Below are 18340 nucleotides of genomic sequence, written 5' to 3' on the forward strand. Positions count from 1 at the left end.
TTTAAAGCTTTTTCGGTCACTGACTACTGATTACACTTAATGAAGTGTTTCCTTGTTTATTCCCTTTGCCTTTTCTCTGAGGTCTTGGCTGTTGTTGGGGTTCAGTGGTGGCCAGGTTTCATTGCAGTGTCTGTGCAGGTGAGGGGTCCCTCACACACACTCAGGGAAAGCTCAGTGCACAGAACACCTGCCCTACCTGCTGTGTGTGAGCCTGGTGCTGCTTTCCCACAGGATCAGAGCATGGATGAGAGAGGTGCTCGGACAGATTTGGGTTTCCTGAACAGACAGGGGGTATTTATGTCTCTGCCAAAACACTGAGGCGTGATTACCTTTCATTTCAAGAGAGCTCCTTGGAAAATAGGGCAGTGTCTGACTTTCTCCTCTTCCAATAAATGTGCTAAACCAATCCAGCAGGTGGAGCAGGGGATGCTGAAACTTTGTAAAATTGTTCTGGAGTGTTAAAGGCTAATTAAGAAATTTTGGGAAAGATTTGTTTACTTGGGCTTTGCGGTAGGACTATAACAAAGCATCTGAACCCTGCCCCAGCCCTGCTCACACGTGCTTGTCCTGCTGCCCACCCAGAGGCCACATTCCAGGTGGGACAGGAGCAGCACTGAGGGAGCAGTGGCATTTGAGGGGTCACTTCTGGTTGGGAGAGTCTGAGTCAAGCTCTAGCTGGGTGAGCATGTGCACCCTGTGCCTTTGGTGTGCAGAACACATGACTCTCTCTGGGGATCAGATGGGAGCAGCAGCTGGTGGTGTGAGACTGATGCACAGCTGAACAGTGCCTTGGGTGCCTCTGTGCATTTTAGTGACAGAGACTTGTTTTTGTTGCCTTTTTCCCAATCTGGAAATGAAACTCGAGATAATTTTAGTAAGGAGGTAATATAAAAGGGGATCTTTAATGAAGGCCTTCAGGAGCAGTTATGGGAAGATGTCTCCAAATGCCCACCCCCGGGGGTGAGAACACATTTGTAGGTTTTATATGAAATTAGCATGATTGATGAAAAGCACCAATTAGGAGGACAAGTGGTGATGCAAGCCCCTTCTCTGGAGCACCCCACCTTGGTTGGGTGCACTTTGTCCATGAAATGTGTCTCCAAGAGTTGTTCTCGGCCTTGGTTCCCAGGAAAGAACCAAGATAGCGTTGGGACCTTGTACTTCCCAGGGCTTGGAGCTCTGGAGTTTGTCTTTCTGCCTAGGGAAAGGCCGTGGAAAAGTACTGGGAAAACAAGGAAATACAATTGGTGATGGAGTTACAAATAGATATGTGAAGAATACAGAGAACATATAAAAGAAATAAGCAAGCAAAACCCAAACAGCATCAATATAATGAGAAATGGGAAGAAAAGGCAGTGGAAAAGGTTCCTGTGGTTCATGAGATGCCTTTGCTGGAAGCAGGAAGCCTCAAAGTGAGAATGCCTAAATTTTAGGGCTGTGGAGGCTTGCAAGAGAAAATTCTTTTCACAGAACAAAAATACTAAATATTTCTATGAATATATTAGTCTTCCTTTTCTTACAGATGTATGTGTACAGTCAAGTGCTACATAAAGACTGATTTACAAGAGCCCTAGTTCTGGCAAAGGTGACCATATCCATGCAGAATTAGATGAGGAGGTAATCCCGCTTACAGAGCTGCCTGGGACTCAGGGGTTTCCAGTTCCACTGTAAGCTACAAACATATTTTGCTGGTTCAGCTTCTTTAAGGCTGTTTCTAACATACCTGAACATTTTCTGTGTCCATGAGTTAAGCTGCAAGAAGAGATGGAGCAGTAGGTGTACGTTTTCTTCAGAGTGATTGTTACTGGAGTGACTGTACTGAAGCAGGAGGTGGGGAGTACTTGGGATTTGCCAGTATTAAGGGGAAAATGTTAATTCCCTAAGAACAGTGCATGCTACCAGGTATTTATTTCTAGTATTTGCTAGGAAGAAGATCAATAGTCAATGTTCTGTAATGAAAAATTTACTCACTGTTTTTACTTAAAAGTGGCAAAACCACAGTGTCCTTGGTGCTTTCTGTGTTGTTCTGTAGCATCCAGCACAGCAGGATGTGTCCATTCTGTGGGGATCACAAAACATCATCCTTTGTAGTAGAAACAGAATTCTTACAATGTTCTCATATAAAATATGAATTTTAATATTAAACTTAATGCTCTGCTATGAGAAATATGTAAACTTGGCTCTGCAGTGTCAGCATGCACTTCCTGGAATTCCAGGCATAGCATGGTTATAAATAGGCAGCAGGTTATTTGGGAATCACTGGGGCTGGTATCTGGTGTCACAAACAGTAGCTGGGAGAAGCCGCCTTCCCTGGTCCATGGTTGGGTTTGGAAGAACACAACTGCTTGATGTTGAAAATTGCTGTCTGAGTGAATCCCAAGCGTCCCTCGAGCACAGGGCCCAGCTCTGACAGCAAACACCCGTCTGCCACGGGCATCCTTTGGCCTCAGCTGCTGCCAGTGTTTCCATGCTTTGCCTGTTGTGGGGAACGTTCCCAGGCTAGAGCCAAATGCTGCAATTCTCCCTCTCTGGCTGAGCTGCTCCCACCATGGGTAAGTGTAGGAGGCTTGTGTCTGTCCCCCTTCAACAGGAAACCACCTGGGCCTTCTCAGTGCTTTGGGGGGGTTCTGGGTTGGTTTTGGTGGTTTCCCCCAGAAATGGAATTCTCACAGAATTGTGCCAGCAGCACCACATGTGCCGTGGGCTCAGGAACCTCTTTGGAGAGTCTCGGGAAGTGCTGTGCTGAGATAAATTAATTAGAACAACAAAAAATGGGAAACAATAAGAGGGTCAAAACCAGTGATTCCTAAAATAATGGTACTCGACCATCTTTATTTTTGTCTCATTGTGACTAGATTGATAATTATTATTGTTTGCTTTTCTGATGTAAGTTTACTTTCTGTATGACAGACCAGAGACGACTTCCTGGGCCAGGTGGATGTGCCGCTCAGTCACCTCCCGGTAAGCAGCACGTCTCTGAAAACCCCTGGGGCTATGGGCACCTGGTTGCACACACCACTTACATTCTCCTAAAGCTCCCAGCAGAGCTTAAAGGAAACTGGTTTGGACATCCAGGCCTCACCTGCATTGGGACAGGGAGGTGCATCAGCTGTGCATGGCAGGGATGGCAAAAAAGCATCATGAGAGTGGATCTGCTTCAGCAAATGCATGAAACGCCAAAAGGCTGCCAGAACTATGTCATCTGTTCGTTATTTTAGCTGAAATTGAATTCTTTGCCAGCAGTAAGAGTTCAATAGCAATCAATTGTGAAAGTAAGCAACGCGGGGTTTGAATCATTTTATTGTCAACAGACTTTTGAGGTGTTTGGTTTGACGGTGCTAATGTTTGTTTCTGTTTCTTAATTAATGGAGGAATTCAGTGTAAAGCTGGTGCTGTAATTCTGTAAGGCTCCAGTTGTCTGGTTTCCCCCCAGCAGCCAGGATTCTGCATGGGCTGCAAAACTAGATGCTAAATTAAGTGCAATTTATGTTTATATATTTATAAATAGGAATAAATGTATATGTGTATGTATATATGTACCAAGGCTTTAGCCTTAGTACACACATTTCTGATATTATATACTGTTTTGGATGACTAACATTGGCTGAATGTAATTAATATTTTTTAAAAGTTATGCATGTTAATCTTAACATCTGTGGCCTTGCAGGGCTTTTTATGTGTGGATGGGTGAAGTTATTGCAGTGTTTACATCAAAATGAGGTGTCAGTTGAGCCTAACTGGCTTTTTGTGTCTGATTTTGACTTCTTGCTATTGATGGATGTTATTGTAGGAGAAAAGTGGCTTTGTAATGACTTGCACAGTGATGTTTATTTAGATGTGTCTGTTCTGGTTGATTTGGAGTCTGTAGGCAGTGTGTTGGGTTATAAACTGTAGCAGTGGAAAGCTACAGGGGAAGGGTGGGGAGCACCTTTGTGGTGCCAAATGTATTGTTCCCTTCTCATGGGAGCTCTTGTCATCCCAGCTGTGCTCTCAGGACTGCTTGGTCCGGGCCTGTGAGGATATCTACATTTATGTATCCTTACGCACAGACATGGTCTAAGCAGCCCTGGTGGAACAGTGGGAAGAGTCCTTTTCCCCTCAGATGTTTTCAATGGCAAAGCTGCTGTGTCTCAGAGCAGTCCTTCCTTCAGTAGCTGTGGCCTTGCAGAAGCTTCCCAGGCACTTCCCCACCTGCTGCTGCCCCGCTCCAGGGAGAGAGTCACCTGTTGGGAAGGTGTGTGTGCACACTGGCTCATCCTTCCCCGCCTCAGTAGGAGCCATTGCCATGCATTTATTAACAAATTCATATTCAGCTGTCTCATCCTGCCGATCGGTTTGGCAGAATCCTTGTTTCTCCAATACCAGCTAATTACTATTGACAGAATTTGGGTAAAACATACAGCTCCTCACTGGGAGCGTATCCCTTGCAGCTGAGTGCTGAACAGCAGCGCTGAATCGTGCATGCCCTGGTGTCCTGGTGAGCTTGTTAAAATCTCTGAGCAAAACAGGCAGCCTGTCTCTCCCAGAGCAAGTGGGCACTGGCAGGGGCAGAGGTCAGGCAGTGAAAGGAGAGGCTGCCAAGTATAACACAGTTCATGCTTCAAGTTTAGAATAAAGTTCCCCAGACAATCAGCAGGGGATTGGATGGGTGTGTGTGGATCCATCATCCTTTTCCCTTGGCATCTGAAACTCCTGGTTCTGTACCTACAGCAGCTGTGTCTTTGCACATGTGAAGGATGGGACTTACTTGGTAAGAAAGCTGAAATTCTCAAGAAATAGAAAGTTCCAGGCTTTAGGTAACAGGATTCAGCGGAAATCAGAGATGTAATCTGTCAGCCTGTTGTGTGAATGTTCTTTATGTGGTTGGACTTGTGGACAAGCCCTTTAATTTGCAATTTTCTCTGCTGCTTGCAGACTGAAGACCCAACTATGGAGAGGCCATACACATTTAAGGATTTCCTCCTCAGACCAAGAAGGTGAGAGAAAGGACCTTTAAAACATTTGAAGACTTTAAAACATTTCTTATTTCATGATTTTTTTATTTGCAATTATTTAGGAGTTGTTAAATGCAATGTACCTCCTTGTCTTGTAGCCACAAATCTCGTGTGAAGGGTTTCTTGAGACTGAAGATGGCGTATATGCCCAAAAATGGTGGCCAAGAGGAAGAAAACAGTGATCAGAGGGATGACTCTGAGGTGAGGCTGAATCCTTGTGAAAGGATTCAAGAAAAATTGTAGTCAGCTGCACTCGAAGGATAAAGCCCCAGAATCAAAGTTGGCTGTTGGTTCTCTGTGGCTCCAAGCCACCAGCAGAACACCCGGCCACCTTTGGAAATCCCTCTTTAATAGACTGATGGGGATTTAGCTCTTTTCTCATTGAGATGAGGTGCACACTCTAACCATGGAGGTCTTTTCCTTCATTCCTAAGCATGGCTGGGACGTGGTGGATTCCAGCGACGCCGCGTCTCAACGTCAGGAGGAGTTGCCACCTCCTCCACTGCCTCCTGGGTGGGAAGAGAAGGTGGACAACCTGGGGCGGACTTACTACGTGAATCACAACAACAGGACCACCCAGTGGCACCGACCCAGCCTCATGTAAGCAGCTGTGGGCTGTGTGGGATGGACAAGCAGGCTGAGGCTGAAAGGAAAACGTGCTTTGTTCATGGCCCAGCAGATCACAGAAGCACAGAACGTTCTGGGAAATTCCAGGAAGTCTGGGATGGCAGGGAAGGCAGTGTGTTAACAATGCACCTTAGAATAGGAATAAAATAACGAATAAAGAATAATAAGCTAAGGAATAGGATAATAAGATAAGGAATTTTTCAGTAAGTAATTTAACAGGAATAAATTACTTTGTTTATAGAGACTGTTGAAGAGGTAAGGAAAAAAGTCAACTCTATTAAGTTTTAATGAAGTTGAACAGATTAGCTTTGAGGAGATCCTGGCTATTATTCTGTGAATAGGCTTCATTCCCTGAATGTGCTATCAGAGAGGTCTGCAAGCCGTGGCGGTATCTTCTCAACATTAGATTTAGAAAGCTGTGGCGAGCTTATATTTTACAGAGTGTGAATAACTGACAGTGTTACGAGTTATACTGAGATCATGAATGAAGCCAGCACTGCCAAAGGCACCGCTAAGCCATGTCCAAGAAGGGCTGGATCCCCCAGCACTGGACACATTCAAGGCTGGGCTTCACAGAGTGCTGGGTCATCTTGTCTGGGCCGTGGTTTCCCTGCCTGGAGAGGCTGAACCAGATGACCCCAAGGTCCTTCCCAACCTGATGTTCTGTGAAGTGCTTCCAGTTTTATTTTCTTTCAACTGAGGGATTAAACAGTCTTCTAATTATGAAGCTTGATACATGCATGAATAATGATTTTTATAATCAAAAGCATTACCTGAGTTTCGAAGGGAATGGACAAAACAGGGGCTTAGTCTAACTGGGCTTATTTTCTTGTTCTTTTCTCCTTTCCATGCCGGATTCCCCGCTGCAGCGATGTGGGGTCCGAGTCAGATAACAACATCAGGCAGATAAACCAAGAGGCAGCTCACCGGCGCTTCCGCTCTCGGCGCCACATCAGCGAGGATTTGGAGCCAGAGCCTATGGAGAGTGGAGACATTCCTGAGGTATGCCCAAGCCTCGGCCTTAAGGAGCTGACTAAACTTGGAGCTGCTGTATTTCTCACATGTGGCTAATTACCACACAGCACAGAGAGCCGTGGTTTTACCTGGCACTTGTGGAAATTGCCTTGGGAAAATGCTGGCAGCACAGTGACAATGCAGCCAGGGTCCCATGCAGCTGCAGCTCCCTGGTGGCCTCTGGGCAGCACCAAGTCCTGTGTAAATGCTGGGAGAAACATTTATCATTCCAAACTTCTTGTCATATATACATTGATAGAAACACTTCTTATTGTGCTCTGAGCAGCAGTGGAATAAATGATAAAAAGAAGGGAAGTGGACTGGCTGGATCTGCCCTGTGATTCAATTTTCTGTAGTGCCTTGATTTAGGGTGAAGAGAAGCTGCTGTTTGTGTGTCAGGCACAGTGAGATGATCACACAGAAGGCAAAGAAGACTTGGTCTGTATAAAACCTGAATTTAGTTTCTTCTCTTTTGTTAGCCTTGGGAAACCATTTCAGAGGAGGCAAGTGCCAGTGGGGATTCCTTAAGCTTGTCACTGCCACCTCCTCCTGCATCTCCAGTGTCCCGGACCAGTCCTCAGGAGCTGTCTGAGGAGCTGAGCAGAAGACTCCAGGTCACTCCTGATTCCAATGGGGAACAACTCGGCTCTTTGATTGTACGTAATGCGTGGTCTGTAAACCTCTAGTGCAGAAATGTGCTCTTCTTTGGCATAACCCGAATCACTTCACGCCTGGGGAGCGATTACTGGGCTCAGGAAAGCTTGAGCATCCTGTTAAAATTCCTTTCCAAAAAGTGCATCACAGCTTCACCATCAAGCAAACTGCCTCAGACAACAGAATTCCTGAGTTCAGATCTCAAGAGTTCTGTGTGAGTTTAACTTCAGACTCTGCTACTATTAGACCTTTAGTGAAACAAAATATATGGGAGTAGAGATATCAAACTAGGAATTTGCAAAGGAAAAACAAAAAAATGGTCTCTGTATTTGTGTTATCCATTAGTCAGATACCATAAAAAAATCAGGATAATACACATACCAGTGGGGGAATGTTTTATGTCTCTTTGATTACAAAAATAATTGTAAATAGTAAACAGAACATCGTGCTCTTATTTATTTTTTACTCTTAGTATGATGCTACCAAGGTACCTCTGCAGTTCAAGAGATAAGAAATACTCTTGTTCTCATCAAACAGGATCTTGATTAGGTGCATTTTTCCCAAAGAGGCAGTGCAGTTGCTCTCTGACTGATGGGAATGTCACCTGGAGGTTGTTCAGCAAGTGACAGCTCTGATGCTCTGCTGGGTCTGAATGCAGAGGCACTTGGGCTTGTGTTGAGAACTGCAATTTTAGTAGCCCCCTGGCCCAGTTTTACTGCAGCTGTGTCAGTGCTGTGTTTTCCTAAACACTTCTCAGTCCTGCAGTGCCCAGCTGCACTGGTGGGGATGAATTACATTGCAGTGTCAGACATGGTGTGTGTCTGCTTCTGCAGGGGGGTTTTGTTTCTAGCTCACTATCGTGAAGGATGTTAATAACTATTTTAAAAGTTAGCAGCAAAGAGGAAAATCAAAACTGATTTGTTTTTTATAAGAAATAGCATAAATTTTGAAGTAAATGAATTTTTAAGACTTTGAGCTCTCATCCATAGTATCTGATTTTGGATTTATTTCTTAATGCCTTTATTTTTTTTCAGTAATTCATGAGTTTGTTCATGTTGGCATTTCTCTTTTAGGAAAATGGATGGGCCCTTTTTTTTTTGTAGTATATAGGAAGTAGAGAAATGGGATATACCACTTGGAGACATCTTTTATTTTTTTCTTGCAGCAAAGAGAACCTTCTTCACGACTGAGGTCCTGCAGTGTGACAGACACAGTCGCTGAACAGTCCCAGCTATCCCTGGTAAGCCAGAGCTCCCTTCTGGTCCTTCCTTTTTGTGTGGACATTCTCTGATTCTGCACCTTAACACCTTGCCTTGGGTCAGCTCTAGTCAGGCACAGATCAGTGACCAGGGTAGGCATCTGATTGTCCCAAACAGTAACGGAGACCAAGTTCATGTGAGCTAAAAAAGGACATTGGTGAGACAGGAAAATGTTTGGAGATTGAGCAAGTCACCCCCTCCTCAGTTGTTTACCATGGAAATTTAGGTTCCTGCAGTCCTATGTGCAGTCAGTGGAGAAACTCCTCCAAGGGGTGTTCCTGGCTGGGGGAGGAGAGGGCAGGAGAACCAGCTCTACCTGGAACTGGAGCGGCCACAGGACTCTCATAGCAAAAGTATTTCTGTGGCCCATAAGTTGATTTTACTTACAATATAGAAATCTGTCTAAAATCCCAAAAGATTGGTGTTTTGCCTGATTGCAGTGAAAAGGAAGCAACTTCTGCAGGTTTATTTAAGAAAATTGTTCAAACAGGGAAAGATACAAAGATGTTTTGTAAACAAAGATTCTCTCTCCCATCAGAATCATGCATGCTCTGCTCCAGCTGACAGAAAGTGGTCCTCTCCTACAGCCCATGTGCAAGGGCTGCAGAGGTGGCAGGTTTGTTCTCTCTGCCACCTCTCAGCTGTAGGTAAAGAGACACCACTTAAAATAGGAGTGTGCAGGGTGTGCTTTTGAATAAAACTGGTCAGATTGCAAAAGAATATTTCAAAAGATTATGCTTTTCTTCCAAGAGTTTATCTTTTTTTCATTTTTAAAAAGTTCTAAGTATGTCCCATGTGAATCTGCAATGCCAAGAAGTTTGTTACCCAAGCTGCTGTCTCTGTGTTGCTTGTTCCCTCTGCTGCTCTTGGGCAAACATTTCCAGAAAGCACAGAGGTTTTCTCTAGGCTGGACTCTTCCCGTGCTGTAGCAGTTACTGAGTGTAGCTGAGGCATGTTCCTGGCTCTGGGGGTGAGCACTGGGGTGGGTTGCAGTTCTCTCTGTGCCTGACTGCAGGGGGAACGAGGCTGCTGTGCTGCTTTCTTGCTGCCTTTAGCACTGCTGGAGCCGGGGGCTGGCACCTGGGGCTGGGCACAGCCTTCCTCCTGCTGCTGCTTCAGGGACACTCCTCATCTCCTGAGTGTTCAAATCTGAGCACTGAGAGCATTGCCCTAAAGCATCATCTTACCTGATCTTAACCACATTTCATCCTTCCTGAGCTAATGATCATTTCTGGCAGCACAGTACATGTTCTTCCTAAATCCAGTGCTCCTCTGGGGTTCTGGCTTGGTTACCAGCCACTGATGCCTTTCAGATTTGCTGTTATCCATCTAACTGCTCTCTCTCAGTAAATGTGTCTGATGCCTTGCTCCTAAAGATGTGACAAAACCTGTGACCTTCTTCAGTGAATATGTGTAACGTTAATTATCATTTAACAGCAGAATGGTCCCTCTAGGAGAGCTCGTTCTTCAACTGTCACAGGGGGAGAGGAGCCAACGGTAATAAAACTCTTATCATCTAACTCTGTCACTATCTCTAACTAAGATGGGGGGACATTTAGGTCTTGTACAATGAGGTGCAATGTACTTTTTTTAAAAAAAAAGAAAAGAAAAAGCAGCAATGTGTTGAGTGAAATGCAGGTATTGAATGAAAACTTCTATATTTTTGTCTCCAATTTTCTCAAAATACTGCAGTTGCATGCAAATGCTGGCATGGTTTAGGGACACGGATGTGACATTGAATTATGATGAAGCTGTTCACTAAGGAGCTGCCATGGGCTCCTGAAAAATGAAAGCTACAACAGCTAATTCTTTAAAAAGGGACGCTGGAAGCAGCGGTGATTACAGACATCCAATCATTGTATGTGTATCTGTGTTTGCATCTTGTATCTGTCTTCCTTTACTTTCCATTAGACTAATTAATTTTAATTCTTAAAGTTGGTCTTAATTTGAGAGCCTTGGGGGTACAGTGATATAGCACAGAGCTCTTAATGGTCTTACTGAATGCCAGCTTCATTTTCCAGCAGTTCCTCAGCAGTCCAAGACTACAGTTGGACCATCCCATAAAATTCTTGATGTGCTTTGCTGAAAGTGGGTTTGATCTATATTGAACTTTAACCAAATTATATATATTGAACCTTTAACCTAATTAACTGTCAGTCTGAAGTGAGTTATTTCATGGAAATCATTTACAGTAACTATATAAATAGCTTTTATGAATTTATGCCCTCCTAGAGAACTTGTTTCAGAGAAAGAAATTTAATTTATACTTGGTATAAATTGCTATTTACATCTGGGAAATAAATAAGTCTTACTTTGGGTGTTGATGCATCATTCTGTAATACTGTCTATATTCAGTGTTTTTTAATTTTAGAACCAGAGGAACACACTTGCAAATAGCAAAATCTAACTCATTAGTCTGACTCATTAATAGTTAGTTAATCATGCTAGATAAACCTGCACTGCAGTGTTACTCCCTTGGCAGAGCATCTTGTCTTGGTTAGACTTTTTAAAGCAAAATATTAATATTTCCATGCAAATAACTGAGTTCAAATATTGGTGACTCATTATTAGTGCAGCTGTACCAAGATGTTTTAGCTCACCATGCTGCAGTCACTAATCCCCCCTTGTCTTTGTTGTGCATTTACACCCAGAGTCCCAAATCCATGCAGGAGTTGGGATTTACGTGGGATTCATGGTCTAAATCCTTTGTCTTCAAAGGCTGCATTCTCTTGGGTCTTTGGGCACCTCAGGCTCACAGACCAACAACCTGGCAGCAGTAAAAGGCTCTGGTCACCTTGGTTTTGCCTTCAGAATTCCTACAAACCCCCTCCTTGGAGCAGTACCCCTGGCTCAGGCCCAGAATCTGAGCTGTGAGTGAGACACTGTGGGCTGTTTGCAGCCCTTACTGTGGCCTTGACCCCTGGCAGATGGGTTGGCCACTGGCACAGCCCAGGCAAGGTGTTCTCGTGGCCTGCCAGCTCTGTGAACCAGCACAGGGAGAATTGGCTCTTCAGGAGAGAAAGAAATGAGTCTGAGAGACTGTACTTGGATTCTTCATCTGTTTCCCTCTGTTTTCTATTCCCTCTTGGAGTATGTCAGTTTCCTGACACATGCAGTATCTTTTCTCTTTTCCTTTCTTGTTTATCCCTGCAGTTCTCCAGTTCCTTGTGTCAACTGTGCTCTGCTTTTAAACAGCACCTGCATTGCCTTTGGCACTTGCTCTGGGAAAGGTCTGACACAGACGAAGATAGAGCATTAATTAAGTTCATTATCTTGCTGGAGCAAGGAATATAGAGGGTAGGAAGAGAATGTGTCCTGGATTTCAGCAGGAGCCTTCAGAGGCCTTTATTGTTTCATGGCAAAACTTCAGAGCTTGTAGTGCATCAGCCTCTGAATTATGCAGGTCTCTCCACTTGGTTCCAGTTCCTGGCTCATGTGTATGAACTCGTGCTTGGGTATTTTGGGGACAGGACGGACACTGCCACACCCAGGGACACGGTTCCTGTGGGCAACAGGATGTGGCTTGGGTTACCTGTCTGCTTCTCGTAGAACAGGGTCTGACTTGTGGAGCTTTTACTGAAAGTTTTTGTCATGCTGAGGCTCCGGTTTGGGGTTATCTCGTGTTGCCGGGGCACAGAGCCCTGAGTGCAGCATTTGTGACAGAGCAAAATGGCTAAAATTAACTTTCTAAACCCACAGTAGTTTCTGGCAACTGATCCAAGACACCCTGGGGTAAAGAAGAGAACAGGACTTGGGAGATTTTGGCTGCAGGTTTATTTAACTCTTACTTTTCCATCCTGTTAAAAGGAAGAAACCCCAGCCTTTTAAAGAAAGCTCATTAAAACATAAAGTTCCTTTTTGTCATTATGTGTAATAAAATAGAATGTTTGAAGGCATGTAAACTTGTCTGTTTGTGTCAGACTGACCCAAAAGATCTCTTGGAAGAAAAAAAATTATGTGCTTCAAAGGCACGTGACAAAGAGTTTGAATGAAATTAAATCAGAAACCAGATTTTTCCATATGGTTGTTGTGATTAAGAAGAGTGTAAGTTAACAAGTTGCTTTTTTTTACGAACAACAGACTTTGAAATGTTTTTTAGCTATTATAAAATAAGAATTCAGTGATTTCTTGCCTGAGCAGCCTTCTGTGGCTTACGTGCACACCACGCCTGGCTTACCTTCGGGCTGGGAGGAGCGCAAGGACGCCAAGGGCCGGACCTACTACGTCAACCACAACAACCGGACCACAACGTGGACACGGCCCATCATGCAGGTACCGTGCTGCATCCAGGGGGAAAGCACTTGGCTTGGCTAGGGGTCATTTCAGTTGGAGCAGCTTCCAGAAATCTGAAATTTAAAGGAAAAACCCTAAGCATTGTCACGACAATACAGATGAATCATAAAAAGCTGCAACAGTTTAGGATGGTTTTGGTTACTTCTTTTAGTTATGTCAAGGCACAGGTTAAGGTGATTGCTGCTAGGGCATGAACTTCCAGAGGTGCAGAAGAGCTCTTAAAAGGAGGCGAATGTGTTCTTTGGAGTGAATTTGAAAGTTGGCTTGAGCCATTAATAGAACCAGACATTCTTGGCCCTTCCCGTGGAATTACATTGAATACCTGGCCTTTAAGGAAATAGGGTTAAGAAGAGCAGTAGTGATGATAACAATGACATCAGCTTGAACATGTCCTACTCATGGGCAGCGTTTGTGACCTGGCTTTGCTCTGGCACAGCTCGCCGAGGATGGGATGGTGGGGCCGGGCACGAGCAGCAGCAACCACCTGAGCGAGCCACAGATCCGGCGGCCCCGCAGCCTCAGCTCCCCCACTGTCACCCTGTCAGCACCGCTCGAGGTGAGCCCCTCCCGCAGCCACTCCTCACTCCTTGTCCTTCAAACAGGGGCTGCACTTCTTTCTAAGTAATTCCAAATGCTGTGGACTGATGTCTGCTGTGACGTGACTAAAGAATAGCTGAAGTGGCTCCTTACACAGTCGGAGCCTGTGTGTGTTTGACTTCTGATGGTGCGATTCAAACTCTTGCCTCAGCTACTCAGGGCTGTGCTGAGGAGAGCTAGCTCTTCAGATTTCCTCTTCATGCTTAAGAGTTTGAAGAGCTGCGGCTCACACAGCCTTGCACTTAAAGGCATTTTTGTAAATGAGACACCCTGCCCCTGAAGCACAAAACACTGCTTTTTGTCTTTTCCTTAGTAAAATGAAATATGGACACGTGCAGGGCGGGTGCAGGGGAAGGTACAATCAGGTGTAAATCCTGGGGACATTGTCATTGCAGAGGAAGGCACAGAACACCATGTCCTTCACAGCAAAAGACTGGGTGTGTTAGAAGGCACAGATAGAGCTAATTATGTTCTAGTAAATCAGTCCCAGCATTGAATTGTAGTATTAATTACATCTGGAATGAAAAGCTGTTTGCTGTGAGGCCAGACTGGGTTGGTTTTGCAGCCCCGAGTGCCGTGTGAGCAGTGGTGCTGTTTCCTGCTCCGCAGGGCATGAAGGACTCTCCGGTGCGCAGGGCAGTGAAGGACACTCTCTCCAACCCTCAGTCCCCGCAGCCGTCCCCCTACAACTCCCCCAAGCCCCAGCACAAGGGGGCCCAGAGCTTCCTGCCCCCGGGCTGGGAGATGCGCATCGCCCCGAACGGCCGCCCCTTCTTCATCGACCACAACACCAAGACCACCACGTGGGTAAGTGCTCCAGCCGCGGCACCAGGGCCGTGCTCCCGTCTCTGTCCTCCTGCCTGTGTGCCCCCATGTCACCCCATTCCAGCATGGCACTTGTCTTTGTGCTTTTGAGAGCCAAAAATGTGCGTGTGGATGTAAAAGCCCTTGTGGAATGCAGGCATCCTGAGAACAGGTGTGTGGCTTTTGAAGCACATCCCTGGACGTAGCACACACACATTTAATGGTGTCAGGTCTTACATCACCCTAACTCACTCAGCACCAGAAAATTCACTGCACTGTAGGAATCCTAATAAGACATGTTTTGTTCTACTCTCCAAAAGGAATAGCTGTAACGTAGGAGGATTTCTACATCAGTGTGTGCTTGACTTTGTCGATCTGCCTTGATCCTTTGGATTTACAGTTGCATACTGTGTGTGTATCCTGTGTTCCAGGAGGATCCACGGCTGAAGTTTCCGGTGCATTTGAGATCCAAAGCATCTCTGAACCCCAATGACTTGGGCCCTCTTCCTGTAAGTGATGCTGTACCTGCATTCTGACCTAACCTTCTGTCCCAGGGCTCTGCTCTCTTCTGGACACAGCCCTTGTTGGAGGCTCTGGAGCCCTGCTGTGTGCTGGGGCTTGCTCAGGCCCTCCAGAGCCAGCCCAGGAGGCTGTGATGGCCTTTGTCTGTTCTACTGGAGTTCTGAGCTTTGCACCCCTTACCTGGGCTATGTCTCTGACTGTGCTTTTAGATAATCATTTACTGTTTGGGAAAAGCAGAGCAGATTGTGCCAAGCAAGCTCTTAACAGTGCACCAGCATGTTCTAACATTTAGAAATTGGAATAAATTTTGATTTTTCAATGAAACCCCCATATTTTGCAGAGCAAATCATCAGTTTAATGTCAGAAGCTTTGTTATACTTGCAATCAAGGTATAATGGGGATTTACAGACATGTCAAATGCAGAGCTTTGCTTTGTTTTTAAAAATACCCCCAGACCTTAAAGGCAGAAAGTAACGTGTGAAAGCTGCCACATGCCTGGTCACAGCAGCAGGAATGCTCTTTGGCTTTAGGAAACACTGTGCTTTTGCAGTTGTCCAGGTACATGGGGCGTGTGCTCACCTTGGAGGCACTGAAGGGCCAGTTACAATTCGTTCTGTTAACTGCAAGGGGTGGAACCAGGGTAGCCTGACTTGTCACTAGCAACAGATCGTTAGTAACAGATTTCACCTCAGTTAAACCTCCTGGTTTGGATTGAGGCTGGGATGACTACAGAATTTAACACGAGTTTCTCCAACAAGATTGAAGTGAAATAATTTCTCCTCTGTATTTTCTGGCAGGCCAGGCTGGCCAGCATTGCCTACAGCCTGCCATCCGCTCTCCTTTCTGCACTGCAGGCGCTTGGGACATGAGAAAAGGGAACGGATGAAAAGGGAAGCCCTGAGGACTAGGTTAGGACATTCTTGTCCCACTGTACAGGGAGCCTGGGTTACACATTTACAGTAAATAACCCACATGGCTTTCAGAAGTAGGAGCAGAAACTTTCAAACTAAGCCACGATGGACCATCTGTTCTCTGTGATTGTTTGCCCACAGCAGGAAATGGGTGGGAATCCTGAGGCAAGAGGTTTCCACTTCCAAGCTTTAGAAAATATTCCCTGCACAGGATTCAGTTACCTCTATATGATCTAAATCTCAGTCTGCCTTGATTTCTGGCCTTGCCATTATGCATCTGGTCACTTGGGGTTTCCTGCCTCGTAAGCATCTTTGAGACAAGTCCAGTAGGTGTGGACAGTGCTCTGCTTCAGGCTGTGTGAGACTGGTACTGCTTCACTTACACTCTCTTTTCTTTGTTTTTATTTCCCATTTCCAGCCTGGCTGGGAGGAAAGAATACACCTGGATGGAAGAACGTTTTATATAGACCATAGTAAGTAAGCACTCAGGCACTAGAGCAAATAGACAAAGGGAGGTACTAAGTATTGAAGTGAAAGCTTTGTGATTTTACTCTTCATTTAGGAAGCCAGGTGTTGATATGTGGAGACATTGATACCAGAGACTTAGTGCCCTCCTACGGTACTGTACATTCACTGGAAGCTTGCTTTAATTGGCTCATCAAGCTTTGTCCCTCTCTGACTTGTGAAGCATTAACATTTCCTCTCTGTGGTTTCTTTTGTTCTTGTTGATATTTTGGAGTTGTTGTTGTTGTTGTTGATGATCCCATGGCTTATTTGCACTTAATAAATTAAAATATACACTAGGAATAGAAAATAAGATGAGAAAAGATCCTGTAGCCACAGCTCCACATATAGGCAGTGGAGCAATTAGCACTGAGAAGTACTTTCCTCTGCTTTCAGGTCTGTGGCAGTGCTGATTCTGATCTTATTTCCTATTTAGAGCATGTGAAACTGCACCAGCCCATTAATATTCTCCAGTTCTGTTAGTGGAGTTTTAGTGTAAGTGATGTTTCATTGTAGATTTGTCTTCCTAGAGCATCTCAGAACTGCTGTGTGAGTTTTGTTGGTGTTTGGAAACAAAGCCACCCACAAAGGCTGGCCTGGGTCTTCTTATTTTTATTTTTTTTTTTTTGTTTGTTTGGATTTTTTTTTTTTTTTTTGAGATTTTAAGACTTATACTGAGACATTTCTTTACAGCCATTACTACCTCTCATAACCATCAGAGGAGGGTGCACAGAGAGTTAAAACCTAAACTTAGCCATGTTTGACAGAATTAGGTTTGTCCCTCAGTTTCACTGACTCCCACGCTCATCCATAGAGATGACAGTGTTAAGTCATTATTAAACGACTGCCTTTAAAGTAATAACAGTTTTGAAATGGTATAAATACTTTTAACTAAACATTGGAAATACACTTGTCAAGCACCCGATGAACCTCTTCCAAACTTCAGTACAGAGTTATCCTTTATCCCTTCCGTAATTGTTTTTCCCAGCAGAGATCTGGAAATGTAACTATGGCCATTGATTTTAAACTGCTGCCACTAAGGAGTCACAGGATAAAACTGTCCCATTTAAAACACCTGTGTAACTGCTGGGCCTTCCAATCTCTCTTAAAAGTCTTTAATTTTTTAGTCTCCTGCAGCTATTTGAGCATGTGTTAGTCCCTAAAGTGGAATGTTAAAGTCATACATTAATTAGACTTCCTCAAAGAATTTGTAACTGTTAACGAAGCAAAATTTATGTGCATCTGAATTCTCCCTCTAGCCTCTTCTGATCTGAGTGGATTTAGCTTCTCATATAGCATTTTTCACAGAAGTTTAGGGAAGCTTTTGGTAATGCTGCCTGTTTCCAGCAGATGTCCCTTTGGTCTCAGCCTGGTGCCTGAGCACTGCTGGGCTGGGGGGCCTGGAGGGCCAGGAGCTGTGCCACTGCCAGGACACAAAACCAGCAGGACAAGTCTGACAGAGTCAGCTGCTGGTCGTGTCCTGCTTCCCTGCTACGTTTTGTACCTCTGCTGCACAGAGTACTCTCCAGTGCTGTTTGTCCTATTTTGGAAATGTTTCTCTCGTCTTCGGGAGAAACTGCAGAATTCCCCTGCAGCCAGCACAGCCTCTCTGCTGTTCCACAGGGACCAGAAGCACTGAGAGCAGCACACAGGTGTTACTGGTACCAGAGGGGTTCACTGTGTGTGACAGTGAGCCCCTTTCCCTGGCTCTCTGGGCCCTCAGCTGCCCCTGTACCTTACCTTCCGTGGGCACCCTGGTGTTCCCTGCACACTGCTGCCGTTCCTGGGAGCCTCTCTTCTACCTGGTGGAGGGGATCACAAGGAAAAACAACCATTCTGCAACCATTTTCTGAACTGTTACCAGGGATTCACAGACAAGGGGGTTCAACAATTCAACAATACATTGAATGGGTTCCCCTCAGAGTCTGCCCACATCCACCAGCACATGCCGGTAGTCTCAATATGCATCAGTGATTTACACAAGGAGCTAGGGGGAAGCACTCCTTAGTTCAGCAGGAAGCAGCAAGGCAGGAGAGGGGTTTGCTGGAATGGGATGGGGAGTGAGGGTGAGGCTGGCAAATGGCCACTGCAGAGTGCAGGAAGAGGATTTGTGAAGAGAACTGCAAAGTGTTACTCAGAATGGGAATAATTAGCAGAATTT

The 18340-nt window shown here is 45.1% G+C and overlaps 1 protein-coding gene and 2 long non-coding RNA genes across 37 annotated transcripts in view; 1 reads left to right on the forward strand and 2 right to left on the reverse strand.

Annotated features, from left to right (window-relative positions):
• Positions 1 to 18340, forward strand: part of NEDD4L (NEDD4 like E3 ubiquitin protein ligase) — a 136297-nt gene that overhangs the window by 107118 nt on the left and 10839 nt on the right. For 13 of the 35 annotated variants that reach the window (XR_015280170.1, XM_086867240.1, XM_086867238.1 and 10 more), the window contains 12 exons: positions 2911 to 2961; positions 4915 to 4976; positions 5093 to 5195; positions 5428 to 5594; positions 6491 to 6623; positions 7115 to 7291; positions 8455 to 8529; positions 12689 to 12820; positions 13278 to 13397; positions 14048 to 14245; positions 14674 to 14751; positions 16094 to 16148. Coding sequence is in view for 32 of the 35 variants with exons in the window: in XM_086867225.1 (XP_086723351.1) it covers positions 2911 to 2961; positions 4915 to 4976; positions 5093 to 5195; positions 5428 to 5594; positions 6491 to 6623; positions 7115 to 7291; positions 8455 to 8529; positions 12689 to 12820; positions 13278 to 13397; positions 14048 to 14245; positions 14674 to 14751; positions 16094 to 16148 (1351 nt within the window). In the remaining 3 variants the exon portion in view is untranslated. Of the gene's footprint in view, positions 1 to 2910; positions 2962 to 4914; positions 4977 to 5092; positions 5196 to 5427; positions 5595 to 6490; positions 6624 to 7114; positions 7292 to 8454; positions 8530 to 9985; positions 10046 to 12688; positions 12821 to 13277; positions 13398 to 14047; positions 14246 to 14673; positions 14752 to 16093; positions 16149 to 16237; positions 16295 to 18340 lie in introns of all 35 variants that reach the window. The other 22 variants (XR_015280169.1, XM_086867231.1, XM_086867220.1 and 19 more) reach the window with 5 other exon arrangements.
• LOC111941143 (uncharacterized) lies at positions 884 to 6597 on the reverse strand. The gene is made up of 3 exons (XR_002869866.2): positions 6395 to 6597; positions 1972 to 2059; positions 884 to 1222 (listed from the first exon to the last, which is right to left on the reverse strand). It is a non-coding gene; the product is annotated as an uncharacterized LOC111941143 (long non-coding RNA).
• LOC147648636 (uncharacterized) lies at positions 12308 to 17992 on the reverse strand. Its single transcript, XR_015280173.1, has 2 exons — positions 17920 to 17992; positions 12308 to 12894 (listed from the first exon to the last, which is right to left on the reverse strand). It is a non-coding gene; the product is annotated as an uncharacterized LOC147648636 (long non-coding RNA).

Source organism: Cyanistes caeruleus, chromosome Z (genome assembly GCF_971803275.1).
Source record: "Cyanistes caeruleus chromosome Z, bCyaCae1.hap1.1, whole genome shotgun sequence".
NCBI classification, from domain to species: domain Eukaryota; kingdom Metazoa; phylum Chordata; class Aves; order Passeriformes; family Paridae; genus Cyanistes; species Cyanistes caeruleus.